This window comes from Camelus dromedarius, chromosome 27 (genome assembly GCF_036321535.1).
Source record: "Camelus dromedarius isolate mCamDro1 chromosome 27, mCamDro1.pat, whole genome shotgun sequence".
NCBI lineage: Eukaryota > Metazoa > Chordata > Mammalia > Artiodactyla > Camelidae > Camelus > Camelus dromedarius.
Genome location: NC_087462.1, coordinates 22,658,511 through 22,677,705, shown reverse-complemented (window position 1 = coordinate 22,677,705; position 19,195 = coordinate 22,658,511). Strand labels below are relative to the sequence as shown.

The 19,195-nt window shown below is 52.5% G+C and overlaps 1 protein-coding gene across 2 annotated transcripts in view; it reads right to left on the bottom strand.

Moving 5' to 3' along the window:
• Positions 1 to 1,008: 1,008 nt before the first annotated feature.
• CPLX2 (complexin 2) overlaps positions 1,009 to 19,195 on the bottom strand; it is an 81,116-nt gene continuing 62,929 nt past the window's right edge. The window contains exons 1-4 of one of the 2 annotated variants that reach the window (XM_031437831.2): positions 13,415 to 13,537; positions 6,278 to 6,399; positions 5,972 to 6,147; positions 1,009 to 5,236 (exon numbers count right to left, since the gene is read on the bottom strand). In XM_031437831.2, coding sequence (XP_031293691.1) covers positions 5,039 to 5,236; positions 5,972 to 6,147; positions 6,278 to 6,308 — 405 coding nt within the window. In that variant the 5' untranslated portion in view covers positions 6,309 to 6,399; positions 13,415 to 13,537 and the 3' untranslated portion in view covers positions 1,009 to 5,038. Of the gene's footprint in view, positions 5,237 to 5,971; positions 6,148 to 6,277; positions 6,400 to 13,414; positions 13,538 to 19,195 lie in introns of those variants that run through there. The other variant, XM_010995205.3, reaches the window with a different exon arrangement.

The window sequence follows — 19,195 nt, the reverse complement described above, 5'->3', positions numbered from 1 at the left end:
CCAGCAAAGCCAGCACTGTCTGAGCACTCAGCCATGATGCTCTGCGTTGTGTGAACACAGCGACAAACTCTGCTGTGGATGGGGGGATGGGGCTGCATCAGAGGGGGCTTCACACAGGAGGTGACATCAGAGCTGGATCTTGAGAAGTTAGGAGTTCACCAGGGAGGCGAAAGGAACCATTCACTCCAGGCAGAGGGGTCAGAATAGGCACATGTGAAACAGCACACAGCATGTGTGGGGAGCTTGGAGTGGAGTTGGGTGTGGGTCTGACCCAGCCAGCTGGGGTCATATCACAGAGGCTGTTTGACAATTTTGATGTTGTCCTGTAGGCCATTGAAGGGTGATGGGCAGGGGAGTGACAAGGCTAAGTTTGAGTTTTAGGTAAGTCTTTTAGGTGGGGCAGGGTGGTGGGGAGAGGATGGGTGGAAGGGAAGAGGTAGAGGCTAGGGGACCAGTGGGTGGGGGATGGGAGGTGCCTATCCAAGCAGAGAGAGGGGGCCTAGCTTAAGGCAGGGTAATGGTGCGGGGCAGCTGAGTGTGGTCTGGTCCTGACTCCTCAGTAAGACCTGGGATGTATCTGTGTCCAGGAGCAATGCTGAGCGGCACCCTCTCTGTATCCCCAACCTCCTGCACACGCCTGGCTGAGGTAGGAACTCCATCAATGTTGGTAGGATGACCAGTGACAGACTTTGCACTGCCATGTGACTTGATTCTGTGCCAAGATGCCACACCCAAGGAGATTTGGGGGAAGGGTGGCCAGAGATGGGGTGTGGGGTGTTGCAATCAGGTTGGACCACCAGCTCTTGGGGTTGTCAGTGGGTTTAGAAGGGCAGGAGGTGAGTGGCCCTGAAACTCTGGGGCCAGTCACCACTCAAGCCGGGGTTGGTTTCTGGGGCGCTGATGGTGTCCTGGCCAGGAGACAGGGTAAAACTGAGCCTCTTGCGTGCTGTGGGTTGGCCCCCGTCGTTTCAGCCGGTGCCCCATGTAGCCCTGGCGGCGCCCATGGACGGAAGACGACAGACCGAGAGCTGCTCTACAAGGTCTTTGTTGTCATGATTGGTTTGGTACATCTTAGCATCTGCGTCATACAAAGGGGGAGCAACAGCCATGGCTTTTGGTCAGGTTCAGGGGGGCTTGGGAGGGCGCCCCTCCCCTCCCCCCAGGCACTGACACATTTAAAGGAGGCAGAGCAACAAGGACACAGCACACATGTGGGAAAGGGATTCCCCCGTGCGAGCAGGATGGTCGTCCTCACCTGGGTCTCACTAGGACCCTTACCCCAGCCCGAAGGCCAGAAGGAGCACCTCCCATTCTCCCCCCAGTGAAGAGGGTGGGACATAGGAGTGGGAAGGGAGCAGGGGACATGTGTGGGGAGCTCGTCCTCGGGCCTGAGAGACATCCCGTCATCTGAGTCAGTCTGACCCCCAGCCCCCTGTGCCGTCAAGGTCCTGAGGGATCCGGATGGAGCAGGTGGATGGTGGGCCTGCACCACGCTGCCGGCTGGGTGCCAGGGGCTCTTTGGGCTAGTAGTCTGCTCCATATTACTCTAGCCAGGAGCCTTTGGGGTGGCTGCTTTGCCCACCAGCTGTCCCACCTGAGAGCCGTCTGGGCTGAAGTGCTTCTGTTCTGCCTCCCTTTCCCCTTCTCTCTCTCTCACACACCCCTGGGAGGGTCTCTTGACCTCCTGCTTGCCTTTGGAAGAGACCCCTTTGTAGTTAAGGACACCTCCCAGGACCTTCTGGATCTGGAGCAGAGGATATCCACGCGTGGAAACTCTGGCCATCACCAGTGCCCAGCACAGGAGATCCAGGGAGGCCCTTCCCTTCTCTCCGGCGCTCAGCTCCCAGGCACACAGCCTGGCAGGGGCCTTCCCTGGCAAGCGGGTATTTTGTTCTGTCTTTACTCATGTGTGATGAGTGCTCCTTCCTACTTCCCTAACTGGGGGATGTCTCTCTTGTATGTTGTACGTGTGTGCACTGAATTCTGGGACCTCTCCCTCCCTGTCCCCGCCTCCTAAGTGTGTCACATGCACACTGCCCCTCGTGTGTGACACACTTCCCCTTCCCATCCATGGGCACAGATATCTCCTGCTCCAGGTGCTTCACGTGAACATCCCTTCCCTGCTAGAGCACCCCACAAATATTTTGTGCCTGCCCCAGTGTGTTGCATGTGACATCCTCTCTGGGCTACTTAGCCTCTCTCTGCAGTGAGGTCTGTGTCAGGAATGATGGTCTTCGTGTTTCCCTGGACCCAAGAGTGATCACCTGACAGTGGTTGGAGCCAGGTATGCCCCAGACAGAAATTCTCCCCCTAACCCTACCTCCAGGAAGAACTCTATCCTGCTGCTTCAAAGCAGGCTGGAGGAGTCTGGGGGAGCCCAGGATGTGCACCAGACTAAGCCAGCCAGTCTGGAAGGCATTCTCATGTGGGAAAAGCTCTGAGCCTGCTCCGGGGGTGCAAAGAGCTGTGGAGACCTTGAGGGATGCCCTCTGAGGGTCTGGGGTTCCTCAGGTCTGCCTGGGATGTCTTGCATGGCTGGGTTCCCCTGCTCATCTGAAGATCCCCCAGCTTCATTCTCTGCTGCCCATCTGGCACTTTCTGTTCCCTGGCACCACCTTTGATGTCTGGGGGCCCCTGTCAAGATGGAGAACTTTCTGAACACATGGGGTCCACCCCTGTGTCCAGGTGGGGCCCACACAGGGTCTGGGGAAGTCAGGGGTCCCTGGACTAGACTCTGCCTATCTCAGCCCTAGGACCCTGGGGCTCCTGAGAATGACCATCCTGCCCAGGATAATAGACACAAACAGACAAGCAGATGACAGGGGTGCGAGGTGGCTCCCCATCACAGGCACAGACACAGACACAGGCCCCCTGGGGGGCAGAACACAGGGGCACGGGGGAGGGGGCTGGGGTTGGGGAGAAGGGCAAGTCCAGGGAGCTGGAGCTGCTGAAGCCCTGCTCCCCAGAGAAGGGACAGACCAGGGGATTTTTCTGGTTCCCTAAACATATGGATTGTTTTGTCTCGTCTTTAAAGTATTGCAGTCTAACTGATATGGCTTTAACTATTGGAAACAGACAGAGAAGACACATGTCTCTCTCTGAAATAAAAGCATAAATTCACTAAAATGGAAAACCTGCAGAATGCAAAAGGGGGTCAATGGGGCAGGGGCTTCGGGGCAGGCAAGTCGCCCCCTCCCTGGCCCCTGCTTTTAGGGTAGGCCCTGGTAGGGGCCCAGCATGGCTTCTTGAGGCTCTGCCTGCGTCCATCCCAGTGGACTTCTGAGAATTTCAGGCAGGAACCCCCCAAGGGTGGGACAACTCTAGGCCAAGGACAAAGCCTCCTGTTGGATGTGGCCACTTGTAACTAATGATTTGGAGGCCAAGAGAGGGTGTTTTACCTATGTTCCTTCTCCCCAAGCACATGTCCTGCACACAACTGCCTTTTCAGAGCCACTCACATGCACACAACATTCTCAGCATTCTCACACAACTCTCTTAAAGACACACTTCTTCAACACCTAACACATACCCATCACTCCTGACATACGTGCTCTTTTTGAAAACCAGTGCAGATACAACCTAACATATGCAAGCACTAACACACATATGAGATGGCTAGCACACACACAAGACACAATGTCAACTCACACACACCACCTTAAACGAGCATACACACACAAGGCTAACATACATGGTCTCTAACATGGGGATGATGACCAACACACACACGCACAATCTCAAGACATGCAAACACTCTAACCATAGACTTATATGTACAATGTCTGGACACACAACTGCTGATGCAGTCTCTGCCATGCACACTCATGCAGGCCTTGGACACACACTTTCCTCTCTCATTTGCTCCGTGGCTTGCTCCTCAGTTCTCATGCAACTGCCTGAGCAGGAGGCCTTGACAACATGGGATGGGGGAAACCAGTGCCAGTCTCACACATCCCAGAGGAGAGTCTGTTCTTGGCCAATGAGACAAATGGACAGATGTCTTCTGTCAAGTGGGGACTGGATTCTCCCCCAAAACTTGGGGCTTTGACCAGGAAGGGTCCACCTGGGGACCACACGGCCCTGGAAGCACATGAATAGGACAGGGTGGGGAAGAGGGGTGGATAGGAATGGGGGCAGCTTGGCTGTACCAATGGGGGGCTCCCGTGGCACACACCATCACTGCCCGATGGCTCCGAGTGTTTTCTGGAAGGCCTGGGCAGCCCCTTGGCTGGGTAAGTTGGGCCCAGCCTGGCAGTGGGGCCCCAGGACCTAAGTAGAGTTGAGGGAGGAAAAAGGAGCTGCCCTACCCTGGGGCCCCTCCACAGATGAGTTAAAGTCCACAGAGGATCCATTTGGAGGGACTGGCTTGGCAGGGGTTATGTCTTTGTGGGTAGGGACTGAGGGAGGGTGCTTCTGGACTGGGTGTCATTGGAGGGAGGGAAGAAGGAGAGCCCCAGCCTCCTGCCCAGACCCAGGCCTGGCCAGACCAGGATTGGCCAGCCTCAGGCTGGGCCCTCTCAGGGCAGGTTACCCTGACTCCCTTCCTCAGAGCCAGGCCACTTGACGTCCCTGCCGTGACCTGGAGGTCCACTGGGGATTAGAGGCCAAAGGTCAGCATGCTGGGCAGGGCTGGAATGTGTCATTACTTTGGCTGGCTGGGGACAGTGGTCCTCCTGGCAGTGGGGTGCCTGAAGGAATGTATGGGGATTAACACAGTAAGCATAGACCTTAGGATTCCAGAGGGGGTGGGGGGGCCAGTGCCTTCTGCACTGGGGTCAGTGCCCCCTGCTGGAGAAACGATGTCCTTTCTTCTTCGAGCAACTTGGGAGTGAGGTGGAGGCTGGATCCCCTGGGATGAAGGAGGTGTGAGGGAGTGCCGAGGGGGAGGAGCCCCTGGCCAAGGAAGGAGGGCAGAGGCCAGCTGAGCTTTTCCCCTTCAGAACTGAGACTTAACTGAATAAAAAGAAAAGAAAGAACCAAAAAAAAAAAAAAAAAAAAAAAAAAGTAACAAGTGGAGTGGGGGCGGGGTGGGGGGTGGTTACTTCTTGAACATGTCCTGCAGGGGCCCGGGCAGATATTTGAGCACCGTGTCCAGGATGCTCTCCTCCTCCTCCTCCTCCTCGTCCCCGCAGCCCGCCGGGATGGCCTTCTTGGGCCGGGTCAGGCTCCCCTCGCAGGGCTGCTCCAGGGCTGCCTTCTCCTCAGCCTCCTTCTCCTCCTTCTTCTTCAGCCCGTACTGGAGAGGGGAAGGATGGAGAGCAACATGAGCGCAGGGCAAAGAGAGAGCTGGGTCTCAAGGTCATGCACACGTGGCCGGGGCAGCTCGTGAAAACCCCTCAGCCTTGGTCCTCTCGTCTATAAAATGAGGGTAAGGACACCTTCCTCAGCGATGCTCAGTAAGAGGAAGAGAGATGGTGCCTAGGGTTTCCTCTAAAATCAAGTCCTGCCCACCCACATAATTCCTCTATTCTTCCTAAATCCTCCAAGATCTGAAAACTGAACATACACTTGGAGCCAAATTTTGGTGACAAAACTTGACTGGAACTGATGGAAGGCTACATATAGCCTTGATTTACTGCAGTGTGAGCAGACAAGTATTGAACTGCTGGCATAGGGTGGCAGCTACAGACTCGCTGGGAGTGACACATAACAGTGCTCACTATGGCACTTTCCAAATATCCCCACATTCTGGGTTCCAGACTTGTTTGGTCTCCAGGATTTCGGGGACACGGTCGTGGACCTGGAGCAGCACACATTATGGGGGACCTACCGTGGGCATCATCTTATTTAATCCCCATAACGGCCCTTGAGGGAGGTGTTCCTGTGACATGCATTTTTCCAATGAGTCGGGTTCAGAGAGAGCTAGGTGTAAGGCGATGGCTGGAATTCAGGGAAGCCCGAAGTTGAAGCCGGGGTTTGGGGGGACCCTTTAACCCCTACGCTCCAGGGTGGGCAGGAGGGCGGCGCTGACCTTGTCCCGGATCTGCTGCCGGACCTTCTCGCGCTCCGCCTCCATGCGCGCGTGCTTGGCCTTGCGCTCCTCCTCCTGCTGCCGAAGTGCCTCCTGCCGCTCCTCCTCCTTCTTCTGCGCGTCGGGGTCTTTCTCCTCCTCTCCCCCCAGCATCTTCCCCATGTCCTTGGTGGCCCCTGCGGGGAATGGGTTGGAGAGGAAGAGGGCGGGGTCATGGGGGTAAGGATGGGGATGGGGGCCGTGATGCGCTGTGGCCCCTCCCACCTGGGTCTGGACTGGGTGAGGGGTGCAGGGCCGGGGCCTCACCTCCGAGGGCCTGCTTCATGACGAAGTCCATGCCTACGACTGCTGCGGTTAGTGTGCCCTAGCCAGCAGCCGAATTTGCATGCAGCGCTCCAGGCAGGCCTGGCTCTGGGAGATGTGGCAACCTGCAAAAGAGGATTTGGGGGTCAGACGGGAGAGCCTTCTGCACACGCAGGGCAGTGGAGTGAGACAAGGGCCTCACCCTGGTTCAGGCATCTGGCACCATCAGTCTGAGGCCAAGAACCAGTGCCGGGTACCGTGGGGATAGGAGATGGAAAGGGGCTATTTCCTGAGCACTTGCTATGTTCCAGGCACATATGTGCTGCCAATGGCTTCTGAACCCTATTTTAAAACTTTCATCTTGACCTTATTGCTTTAATTTGATTGAAGCCAGGAGCGTTGGAAAGAATCTGGAATTTGGATTCAGGCAGAGCTGGGTTCTAATGCCACCCTAACTCTTGTCATGTGAATTTCATGTGACTTTCACGCAGGTTATTCAACCTCCTGGAGCCCCGGTTTCCTTCTCTGAGAGATGGCAGTGCCTCCTTGCTCAGGGCTATTGTGGAGACTGGAGAGAATTCCAGCCTGGGCCACTGAATCAACCCCTAGGAGGCGTGAGCTTGCTTTCAGGGCTCCAGCAAATCAGAGATGGGTGGAAAAATGAGACCAGCTAGCTTGGCTGAACGTATCCAGACTTCTGAAATTAGGTAAGTGGAGAAATAAGTTATTTTTATTGCAGCATACACGTAAGTTTCGTGTTTTATAGCTTAATATCGATTTTGATTTTGAACTACACATAGGGAGTTGGAGACATGATAATCTTCTTGGGGCTTAGGGCCTTTCAAGTACCAAGCACTGGGCCTCATAAGCACTCAGCTTATGTTAGCCCCCCTTTCCCTCTCCTTAAATCACCGACTTTCAGTTTTTATTATATTTTCATTGTCTTTTTTTTTTTTTAGCCTCAGAAGATTTTCTCCAAATAAAATCTTCATGGGAATCTCATTATGCAAAATGCATAAAAATGCAACTATTCCAATGGTGGTGGGGGGAGGGGGAAAGGGTCTGGAGCCTCCCTCCACCCTTGGCCTCCTTCTTACCCAGTTTTTCGAACCTCCCTAAGAATTTGAACCTGGATGTTTTAACTCTTAGAGATTTCTTTCTTTCTTTCTTTTTAACTTAAAAATTTTTTTTCTGAGGAGAGGTATTTAGGTTTATATATATATATTTTATTATTATTTTTATTTAATGGAAGTACTGGGAATTGAGCCCATGATCTCATGTGTGCTAAGCATGCACTCTAACACTGAGCTATACCCTCCTCCGGAGATTTCCTTTTTGTTTTAACCATTCAGTGTCACTGGTGCTTTCACAGGCAAAGCCACCACAAACCCATTTTCAGGTGTGGAGGGGCACATCCGTGAGCTCTCCAAAGTGTCATGTGTCCTGATGGTCAGCTGAAGCCAGCCCTACCCCACAAAACCTTGGGGTCTTTATGATTTGCTTGGAGGAAAAAGGGGTCCTGGGAAATGGTGGCCGGGAAGTCAGACTGAATATTGCAACCAAGTTGAGTTCAAGGTCACCAGCTGTTTGTTGATGTTGGATTTTCCTCATTTCTTTCAAGATGAGAAAACATATCACTAGACTGAGATCTTTTCACAAAATGGGCCCTGAGAGTTCATTTGAGGGCTTCTGCCTGATCAGATCACCTGATAGGTTGTTTCGAGAAAGGAAAGTCATGATGGTGTAGAAAACCAACCCCAGGGACTTTGGTATCAGACACATCTAGTTTGAAATCTGGTCCCCAAACTCACTGGCTGTGGTTCCCTGGGAGAGTTTTGGCTTGTTCCCTGCAAATCTGGGGAGTATTAAGTCCCCCTTGTACTGATGTTTGAAAGGGAAGGCAAGCTACTGGTCAGTTGCCTGGCGTGTAGCAGGCACTACAGTCGTGACGTCAGCCACTCTGACTGCATGTTTATGAGGACACGTCAAAAAAGAACAGGATTCCCAGGAAATGCAGGAGAACCCACCCTGACCCAGAATTCTGAGTTTAAAGGCAGCTCGGCTCAGTCAATTAAGGTGTTTTCATTTGACTCAAAACGTTGTAAAGAGACTGCATTTCTAAGAACAGGAAATGAACAATTTAATAATCAAACGATTTCAGGAACCCTTGGGTTCCCCCTCTGTGTTTACATGCAGCTCAAGGAATTGCCAGGTGGCGGTGGAGGATGCAGGACTCTAATCTGAGATGTTTCAAATTGGTCCACAGGGCACCTGTGCTTCAGTTCCAGCCTTATCCTTAACTTGCTGCCTGGCAAGTCTCTCTCCTGGACCAGATGATCTTCTGGGCCCTTTTCCCAGTGCTTCTGTTGAAGCAGTTCTGCAGCAGTTGAACTGCTGGCCATCCCACTGTGTCCTCAAACCCGTCTCTTCTCTTGTTTCTGTGACTCAGTTCTTTCCTCTCCCCCATCTTCACTACTCTCCCTCCCCTCCTACTGTTCTTTCTCCCCTACCTTCCTTTGTGGCTCCTCTTCTTCCTCTTGTCTCTTCAGAAGTGTGTTCTCCAGGACTCTGACCTCAGCCCCTGTCTTTTTTTCATCTCTAACCTTTCCCCGGGGGAACTCATCCTTCCCAGGGACTTTTAATGACCGCTAACACTGATGACACCTAGACATCTTACCTGGGCACTAGACCTCTATCTTCATTTGTCCATTAAGTGTTAGTTGAGCATCTACTATGTGTCCAGCACTGTGTTAGGCACTAGGGATGTAACAGTGAGTGAGACAAAGTCCTGTCCTCGTGCAGACTACATTCTGGGGTATGTATTGTGTGTGTGTGTGTGTGTGTGAGAGAGAGAGAGAGAGAAAGAGAAAGAGATATGGAAATAGGCAATAAATAAGTCAAGAAATACACTTGCCTCCCATTTGCCCGCCTCCCCTTGGATGTCCCAGGGCACCACTCAAACTCAACATGCTACCTCTGTATCACCAAACCATCTTCTTCTCCAGACTCCTCTGTTTCCTGCGTTCACTCAGAAAACGTCGATTACCAGCCCCACTCGCGACAAGCAGAGTACATCTACTCAAGGGCTGAGCCCTCTCTGTGCTTACATCACTGTCACTCTAGGTGACTCCCAGCGTGGTCCTTTCAGCTGTTAAGCAATTTTTTTTGTCACCCTGTCGAGACTCCCCTAACCAGTTTCTCCAGGTCCAACCTACTCCCATCCATCCATCTCAGCAGGTGATTTCCTTCCCACTCCTTGTGTGGTTCACTTGAAGGCTCACAAATGCTGAGGTCAGGCACATCTGACTCGGATCCTGAATCTGCTACTTTTTAGCTACGTGATAGTGAGTAATTGACTTAACCTCTCTGAGTCTCCGTTTTCTTTATAGAGTGAACATTATAATACCACTTTGAAGGGTTAGAAATAATCTATGGAATGTGTTTTGTATATGATGGGGGCTCAGTCAATAGTGGCTTCTATCATTACCAAAACAATTAATGCCAGCTGGTGTGAGCTCCTGCAACCTCCCCTCGTAGCTCTTAAGGAAGAGGTCTCCCTCTGTCCCACTGAAGCCAGTCCATCTGTCTGAGCTCCAGTTTTTCTCTCTTTAGACCTCCTCCTTGATCCATTCATCACTCCCTCTTCCTCACATCTTCAATCTTTACTCCTTAGGTGTCTTTTATCCCCTTCCTTCTCCAGCTCCTGCTGTGAACCCACACTTCTCTGAATCTCTGCCCTCTTACTTCATGATCAAGTGGTCTCCACTTGGTGCCACCCAGTCAAACCCTACAGCTCTGTGAGATCAGAAGTCTGCAGCCCCTGCACTGCTGCCAAGAAACTGCCAGAGGCCTCTTAATCCGCAGACCCAGGGGTGTTTCCACAGCCCTCCTCTCCCTCTGTAACATCAGATGCTGATAAAGACCTCTTACCCCTCTTCCACCTGCCCTGCTTTTTTTTTTTTTTTTCAGCTTTCTTCTTGAATCTCCTGAATCTGTGACACAGCACTCCTGTGGTCATCACCCTGCTTCTCAGACTGTCTTCTCTCTCTCTTTTGCTGACTCCCCCTCCCACTGCCCTTCCATCCCCTACTCTGTCTCCCTTGGAAATCTCACCTATCCCTTTTGGCTTATGCCCTTCTTCAGCTACAGATCTCTCTTTCCCCAAACCTGCACATTTAACTCTGTACTGGATAGTCTCAAATTCAATCTGTCCAAAGATCAGTCTCATCCTTGCCTCTCCCACCCAACTGTCTTTTCCTCCAGCATGCCTTGTTCCAACTGCCTCAATAGAAAACTCCAGAGTCAGAGAATTCTTCATTCATTCATTCACTCACACACTACTCACACACTATTCTTTGGACATCTACTCTCTGCCAGGCAATGTTCTGGCTGCTAGGGTTATGGCAAGGAACAAAGGAGTCCCAGCATTTATTCTCCTAGCAGTCAGTCCGCTGGGGAGGTAGACATTGGACAAGAAATCACACAAGGAATTGGCAAGTTATAATTGGGAGAGGGTGCTGAGGGAAAAGTCTGGAGACTATAGCTTCACAGTGTTTCCTGCATCCACACGCCCCCTCTTCTACAGCTGCTAATGCCTTGGTTCAGGGCCTCGAGGTTCTGAATTTGTGTATAACCTCTAACTGGATCCCTCCTCTTATCCATCCTCTGCAAGGCTGTCCGATTAATCTTCCTAAAGGGCAGATCTGCTCATGCAAACACACCCTGCAACGGCTCCCCACGGCCTCGTTAAAACAAGTAGAGTCCTTGTGCTGACCTTCACGTCCTGCATAGTCTAGCACCTGCCTACCTCGCCATTCACTTCCCGTCCGTTGCGTGTGGCTCTGTGTCAGCTATACCTCCACACACATTCTTTCCAAATACTCCTGGGCATCTGTTTATGCTATTTCCACAGTCTTGGAATCTCTTAACCTCATCTCTGCCAGTTCAAATCCTGGCTCCACTACTTACTAAGTGACCTTGAACAAATGACTTCATCTTTTCTTATCTGTAAAGTGGAGACAATAACACCTATGCCCAAGGCATGTTGTGAGCATTAAATGAAATAATGCAAATAAAGTGCTCAGCCCAGTGTTTGGCACGTAGTAGATGCTCAGTATATATTAGCTATCACCATCATCTCCATCAGTAGCAGCAGCACCAGCATTAATTTTCAAGACCCTGTCATACATCACATAAAACTTCCCAGATCTCCTGGGTGAGATGTGATGGTATCACTCTCTTTTGAGACCCGTGGCACTTTCTAAGGGCAGCCTTACCTGTCTCCAGCTCATACACCCTGTCCAACTTTGTGTCTTTCCCTTCCCAGTCACTCTGAACTCCTCCCAAGCCAGGACCTGTATCTTGCACATTTCTCCTGTCCCAGAATCTGCAGCATCTCCTGGTTCTTGGTATATCTTCAGGACATGTTTGCTGGATTGAATTTAATGTGGGCCAGCAAAGTGTGTGAGAGTGTACTCGTTCAAGGTATGATCCTACGTGTCTGACTCTGAACTTGGGCAGCATTGTGATTCTGCGTGAGCGTATGTGCAGGCGTGTGTGTGTGGAGATATTTTGTCATATGCCTGTAGGAGTGCTGAAGTCCAGCAGGTTGTGTGCAGTTGAGGATTTTGGCCAGACCACCAGGAGGCGCTCCTCAGCGGGTCTGCGGGAGGCCTCGGTCTATCCCTGCGCGGGAAGGGTGACAGTGGTGGTGGTAGTGGGGATGCTAGGCTAGGGGGAGGGAAAACGGGGAGGGGGTGGGGCAGGGATGCTGCTGCAGCACCAGGTTTCCGTGCCTTTAGCGCGCCCGGGATCCAGGGCGCGTCTTCAGCTTCCCCTCCCCGGCTCCCTCCCAAACCATCCCGGCCCGAAGGCAGCTGAGGCACTTCCTCAGGTTCGGCCCTCGGAGCCCCAGGCGGTTTTCGGGACTGGGCCCGCCATCTGATAAGCAGACTGGGGCACCTGCAGTGTTTGTCCTTGTGGCTGTTTTTCTGTGTGTGTGTGTGTGTGTTTAAATGGCTCAAGTCCTGGCCATTTTCACCGCAACTGAGTTCAACACTCATTTGCTTTTTTGCGGGGGACTCTAAGCTAATGGCGGTGGCAGAGACTGGGGATGTCCCTCTATTCCCTACCCCACGCCCCTAGAAGCACGGGGGGAGGGGAAGGAGCAGTGGAGGATGGGAGGGGGTAGGGAACTGGCTCCTGCAGAAAAGCGGAAGTGGCGGGGGCTTCGCATCCCCTCCGAAGAAGAGGGGACAGGAATTCTGGCGCCCCTATCGGGCCCCCCACATAGATCGATGTAGCCAGCAGTTCTGCCCCGAGCTCACGGTTGGCCCCTGAGAGTGCCCCTCCTCCAACACTCAGGGCTCCAACCCCAAGACCCCGCCGGGTCTCAAACTTTGCTGAGGGAGGGGGCAGAGTGGGACCGGCGAAGGCGTAGAACAGATCGTCCCTAATGACCCCAGGCAGCGGACAATTGCTCTCCAAACCTCGCCTCCTCCTCCTTCCATGACAAATAGTCCTCTTGGTCCCCCCACTCCCAATCGACGTTTAGGTTCTCCTCCACTCCACCTTCGGTCTGTCCGCCCCACCCCCGCCGCCCTCTGACTCACTTCGGGACCCCGAACTGAACCCCCTCGGGGGCGGCTCCCTCCTCCCGGGCGAAGGAAGACCCTGGCCAGCTCCTGGTTAACCAGAGCCTGAAGTAGCTTAGATCGACGTCCCCCACCCCTACCCCAAGAGCTCGAAGTTGTTCTCTAGGTTCACACTTGAGTCTCCCGCCGTCCTCGGGGCGGTCTTGGCTCCCCGGGAGCTGGGCAGTTTCAGGCTTCTGCCCGGGGGTCTCTGGCTCGGGGGCCCACCTCACCCTCCCAGTTTGCGCCTGTTTCCCTCCCTTCCCTCCGCCTGCTCGCTTCGCCCTCGCAGGGAGCTGTCCTTTCAGCACCACGGCGAGCGCGCCCGGGAGGGTCCCCGCTGCCGCCGCGCAGCCTCCCATCCTGGCGCCGGGGCGGACTTGGGGAGCTAACCCTCCGAAAGCCGAACTCCGCAGCTTCCGTGGCTGCGCTGCGGCTTCGAGACGACAGCCCGGACCCTGTTGCCCACAGCCCGGCTCCGCCCTCCCGGCCTGTGGCCAGCACCGACCTGGCGGTCCCCGCAACCGTCTGAGCCACTGCAGGGCTCCGGCCCGAACTCAGCGAGGCGGTTCCTTCTGCTGTTTCAGCTCCCGCCGCCGCCTCGTGCAACTCCGCCCGGCGAGCTGGGGCCGTGGCTACTGCCGCGGGCGGCTGCCGGAGGCGCCCTCCAATCACACCCGTCAGCCCGGCCCTGACGTGCTACCGCTCCCCTTCCAGATGGGAAATTCAAATCTCTCTCTCTCTCTCTCTCTCTCTCTCTCTCTCTCTCTCTCTCTCTCTCTCTCTCTCCCTCTCTCTCTCTCTCCTTTTCTCCCCTCCCTCCCCCTCGCTCTTTTTCTCCCTCTTTCCCCCCATCTCATTCCCTTTCCCCCAGCTTTCCCTCTTCCTCCTCCCCCTCCGTCTCCCTTTCCCATTCTCCCTCCTTTCCCTCCACCTCTCTTTTTAAAAATCTCCATTCCCCTTCCTCCTCCACTTTTCCTTCCACCTTCTCCTCCAGACACACCTATGCTGGCCACAGCTCTTAGGACCGCAAGCTTGCTGCTTCAATATTATAAGGGGGCAGTGCGGGTCAGGGGAGGGCTTTTTAAGGCAGAACTCCAAGGTCGCCTGCCCAGGAAAACCCTCCTTGATTCCTCCAGGCGGAACTGGTTACACTTTCTTCAGATCTCCCACCACCCCTAGGCACACCCCTGTTTCAGAGGCTTCTGTTGCTCCTCTGTTTGCAAACCTCTGGCCTGTGAGCTCCTATGACAGGACCACTGTCGGATCATCTTTGCAGCCCCTCAGCGTGCTGTCCTGCCACACGAACACTCAGAAAACATTGATGGATAACGTGGGTAAGGCCCCCATAAAGGGTAAAGAATCTTCCCCGTGGACCCAGAGGGAGAAGACTTGCAAAATTGCAGTGGACCTTGGGCAGGTCACTTGCCAGTCCATTCTAGATCTGATATGCTGTGAAGAATTAGGAATTTTTTGCAAACTTTATTCTAGAAGGCCATTTTCTAGAACGCTCTCCTTTGCCCAGGGAAGAAAAGGCATGACCAAGAGGCAGGACAACATATGTCCCCATCCCCATCCTCTCCCCCTTTCCTCACACTCATTTTTTCCTTTTATTACTCACTCCTAATGAGCCTCTCCATTCTGCTCACCATCTTTTGGCCCTAAAATGCTTCCTTTAATCCATCTTGATGTGGAGGAAAATGGCTTCAGAGAGGAGGGGCCTTGCACCAAGCCTCTGAAAGATTTGCAGGAGTTTATGCATCAATCAGTGTTATGTCAGAGTGGAGATGACTCCTGCTTCTGTAAGGGGATGGCTTCCTTCCAAGAAGGGAGCAGCAAGAGTTGCAGAAGGACAGGATCTGGGAGAGGAAGGAGGCATGATTTTATTCTAAAAAGGGGGGACTATTCCTTTACACATGTTCACAGCAGAGGCCTCAAAATGGGGACCCCGCCCAAATCAGAAGCCATTGGTGGACCCACCTTCCTCACCTGGAGAGTCACCTTCTGAAGCTTTTCTCTGGTTTCCCCTTACAGGCTGTGGGGCTGCGTATAGTGAAGTCCCTTCATTTACGGCTGAGTTTTCTGTTTCATTCTGGGTTGACCCATTAGCAGGCTCACTTTAAATCTTTCTTCTCTTTCCAGAGGCAGATACTAATGGAGGGGGCGCAGGGTTGGGGGAGGTGCTTTTGAGTAGAGTGACTTAGACCTACCCCTAATGCTGGAGGGAAGATCTGGGAAGGGAGAGCTGACAGCCTGTCATTTCAAGAGTCCTAGTTCTCCTGTCTCCTCCTCCCTCCTTCCCTGTTCTCCTAGAACAGAAGCTTAGTGAATGGGACCTGGCTGGCAGGACTCTCATTACCATTGGGGTTTTTCCACAGTGGGCATTGCCTTTGACATGGACTTTGACTAAGCTGGGCTAAAAATCCAACTTAGCCTTTAGAATAATACTAAGCTTAGTTCTGGACACAACACTCTAAGATGGGCTGTAGTAGGTCTGAGTATGGTTGGAAAAGAAGGGAGTGGTTTGGTGGTGGGGTTCTGGAAATCCAGTCAAATGAGGGAAGGTTGAAGGATTTGAGCATGTTTTACCTGGAGGAGAGAATGCTGAAGAGTGATTAGCCCTTGAAAGATGGACAAGTCTTGCTCAATCTGTAATTCCAGCACTTAGCACAGTGCCTAGCAAAGCAGGGGCTAAAGAATGCTTGTTGAATGAATAAATGACCATTGCAGGGAAAGAGGAGTACTATCGTTTTTACTGGTGCTCAAGACAGAACTGGGGCAATGGGGGAAAGGTAAAGGAAGGCAGACAGAAGCTCTAAGAGGAAAACAGTTCCACCAATTGCAGCTGCCCAGCCATAGTATGGACTGCTCATGTGAGGGGGTGAGTCCCCCATCCCTGGAAGATGGCAATTGGGTGGCAGGTGACAGATAAAGTCCCCTTAGATCTTCAGCTCCTATGAGCCTATTAAAAACTGCATGAGCTGACATGGATCATATTTAGCTGCAGAAAATCTTACTGGTGAATTAAAGGACAGCTCAGCCAAGTTTTGGTGGCTTCATCCTTTGAAAGACTGGGGGCAAATCATGTCACTTTAGCCACCGATGCTTCCTGTCAAAAGAAGATGGTAGAGGGAGGAGTACTTGATCCTGTTCAGTGTTACCAGCCTGGACATGGTTTCCAAATACTCTTTTATAACGTGGAAATGCCACTAAATATTGTAAGCTTTTCTTAATGATCATAATATAACTAATCATACAACCATCGGACCCCCATTATGTTTCAGGAGCTCACTTTTGTGCTTTGCATAAACCCCATTTTCTCCTGTAATTCACATAAACCCCTTATTCTCAAGATGAGGAGGGCAAGGCCCAGGGACATACAGTGAGTCTTTGGAGCCAGGATTCCAGCCCATGCCTGCCTGACACTGAGCTCCGGGGTCTTTCCACCAGGCTGGGCTGCTTCTCTTCTGACACATCCCACAGCCTATGGAAATGTAACTTTTGCTCTGCCGATATATATATTTTTTACATTGACATTTATCATCTTCCCTGTTCTCCAGCTTCGCACTTTAAAAAAAAACCTGCCATGAATTCACACTCAGATTGGGGTCTTCGTGTCATGTGGTTTGTCAGCATTTCCTTCATCTCCTGCATCTCTAATCCAGTCTGCTGCAAGTCCCTGCCCCCACTCCAGCCTCGGCCCTTGCAGAGCCCGCTCTGTAGACAGTTTCTAAGAGTCACCTGGAGAAATACAAATGTGGCTGGGCTTAAGGTGTCTTAGCCTGGCTGGTACTGAATTTCCGCTTTTATTTATGAGCCCTGTGGGCTGGGGCAGGGGGCCAGATTTGAACAGATTTTTAAAATGATGTGTACATGCCTTGAATGCTCACCGAGAAGCCAATCAAGAGAGCTAATGTCAGTACTCTGCGTGAGGACTGAGGAACAGTGTGTGAGGGATGACAACTGTCGCAGACTATAAATGTGATCAGTGAGAATGGCGCTCGTCCAAAGGTCAGCTCATTTCTTCCGCGCCTCAGTCCAAAGGGCACTCTGGATGCCATGCAAGAGATGAGGAAGAGCTTGCTGGCTGGGGCTGACCTCACCTAGGAGGTAAGCTGGTTGCTGCAGGGAGACATCCGAATGCCCCTGGATGCTGACTTCACAACCTGTCATTCTAACTTGAGCCTAAAGGGGCAGAGTTGGTCTTGCTTTGAGGGGGTGGCCATGTGGCAGAGGCAGAAACAGAATGATGAGGATGGTGAACAGGGAATGGCTAGTGGCTAGGGTGCCGTCACTGTCAGGTTGTGAGGTCAGGATCCCGGTCTGCCTCCTTCAACACGGAGTGACGTGGTGTGAAGGTAAACCCACTGGTGTGCAAAGGTGCACTTGTGTGTGTGCCCACCTCCGGGGACCGTGCAGGTGAGAGTGGGCAGCCTCCGTGTGGAGGGATACAGATGCTAGGAGGGCAGGTGTGGGTCTGTCACTATGAGACTTTCAGAGTATGGTGGTGTATCCATCCTGATATGAAGTGACTCTGGTGTGACAGTGTTATCAGGTGTAGAGCTAAGTAAGTGGTTTTACAGTGGAATATGTCAACAGCATAGTGTGATGGTGTGGGTGAAGGCACGGGCACCACACACAGCTATTCAGCTTGTGCAGTGCACAGCCACAGTGGTTGTGCATAGACTGTGCCAGATGCGAAGGTTCTGGGCACATGTCACCATTTCTGTGTAATGGTGAATGTCCTGAGTGTTGCTGTCCATGGGAGACGACACAGGTGATAGTGTTACCATTAGTATGAGATGGTGCCACCATTGGTGGCAAGGGTGCAGGTGTAAGTGTGTCACAATGAGCTGGCACATGTGTCACTGTCATTGTGTGGGCCAGGAGGCGTTTGTATGTGCAGCCAGGAGGGTGTCATCATCACTGTGCAGACATATAGGCTAAATGTGTCACCGAGAGTGACTGATCCTTTCTCTTCCGTTCTCCCTGCCAGCAGAGAAGCCCTTGGTAACCCAACCTGGCAGCTCCTGCCCCACCTGGGAAGCTGCAGAAACCTTTGGATCCTCCATTCTCCACTTTCGTTTCTCGGAAAGAGGGTCCCAGGTTTCCCTTCTGAATCCTGACTCACTGGTGGTGCAGGGGGTATGTGTGGGTACACCTTGAGGAGCCCCTCTCTATTTCAGAGCCTGCCCCCAACTCAGAGCCCCTTCCCACAGCCCAGCATCTGCCCACCAGCTCCTGAGACGTCCCCTGCTCCCCTTCAGCCCATTTCCACCCTCCCAGATCCAGGCTCTCATTAGCATGTCAAGGCAGTCCTCTTCCAGCCCACACGTTGTACCCTGGGATATCCCCACACAGTTAGCTCCCTCTCATCCTGAGGTTCCCTGAAACCTCACATTTTCATGTCTGCCTCACCAGTCTGCAGCTCCCCCACCATCCGGCACAGGCACAGGGAGGATATTTTGGTGATAAATCCTTCCTCCCTTGCCACTGGTTCTTTTTCAAGTTCTCTGCCATGGCTTTTGCCTCCCCTCCTCCAACCTCAGCCCTTCCAGCACTCTGGGACATGGTTGGACCTCCCGGTTCATCAGGGATTCCTCCTGACGACCCCAGATACTTGTGTCACCACAGAGCCAGCCAGTGCACTCTGTCACGCCTCTTCATTTGAGTCCTAGCATTGGACTTGCTCAGACACAATCAGTTCAGCATCACCGTTTGCTCTGTGCCTTCAGGAGTTCCCCCTTCCAGAACGTCCCTCCACCCTCATGACACTTGGTCCCTTTTCCCTTCCCCCATGTGAAATCCGTGCTCAGAAAGACAGTCTTTACACCTTAGAATCTCGTCCTTAGGCACACAGAAACAGAACAAGAGTTCCAGAATACTAGAATCATATGCAAAAGGTCATTTTAGAATCACATTTGGAATCACAGAATCTAGAATGACAAGCCCTCTAAACACTGTTGTCCAAGGGTGGCCCCCTCCTACTTAGATCCCCTGGGGTGAGGGGACCTGTTAAAAACACTGCAGATTCTTGGGGGGCTTTTCTCACGTGGGCTGAATCAAAAATCTTGGAGCTGGGAGCCCAGGGATTTGCATGGGTCACCGAGACCCCAGGTGTTTTGGATACACCCACTAGTTGAAAAACCCTTGCCTTGGGTCAAGAGAATCTGAGAATCATATGATCCTGAGTCCTAGTCTTATAGGAAAAAAATATTGAATCATGGAACCATAGGCTATTTTAGGATTAATAGAGGCTTAGATTCAACAAAGTACACACATTCACGCA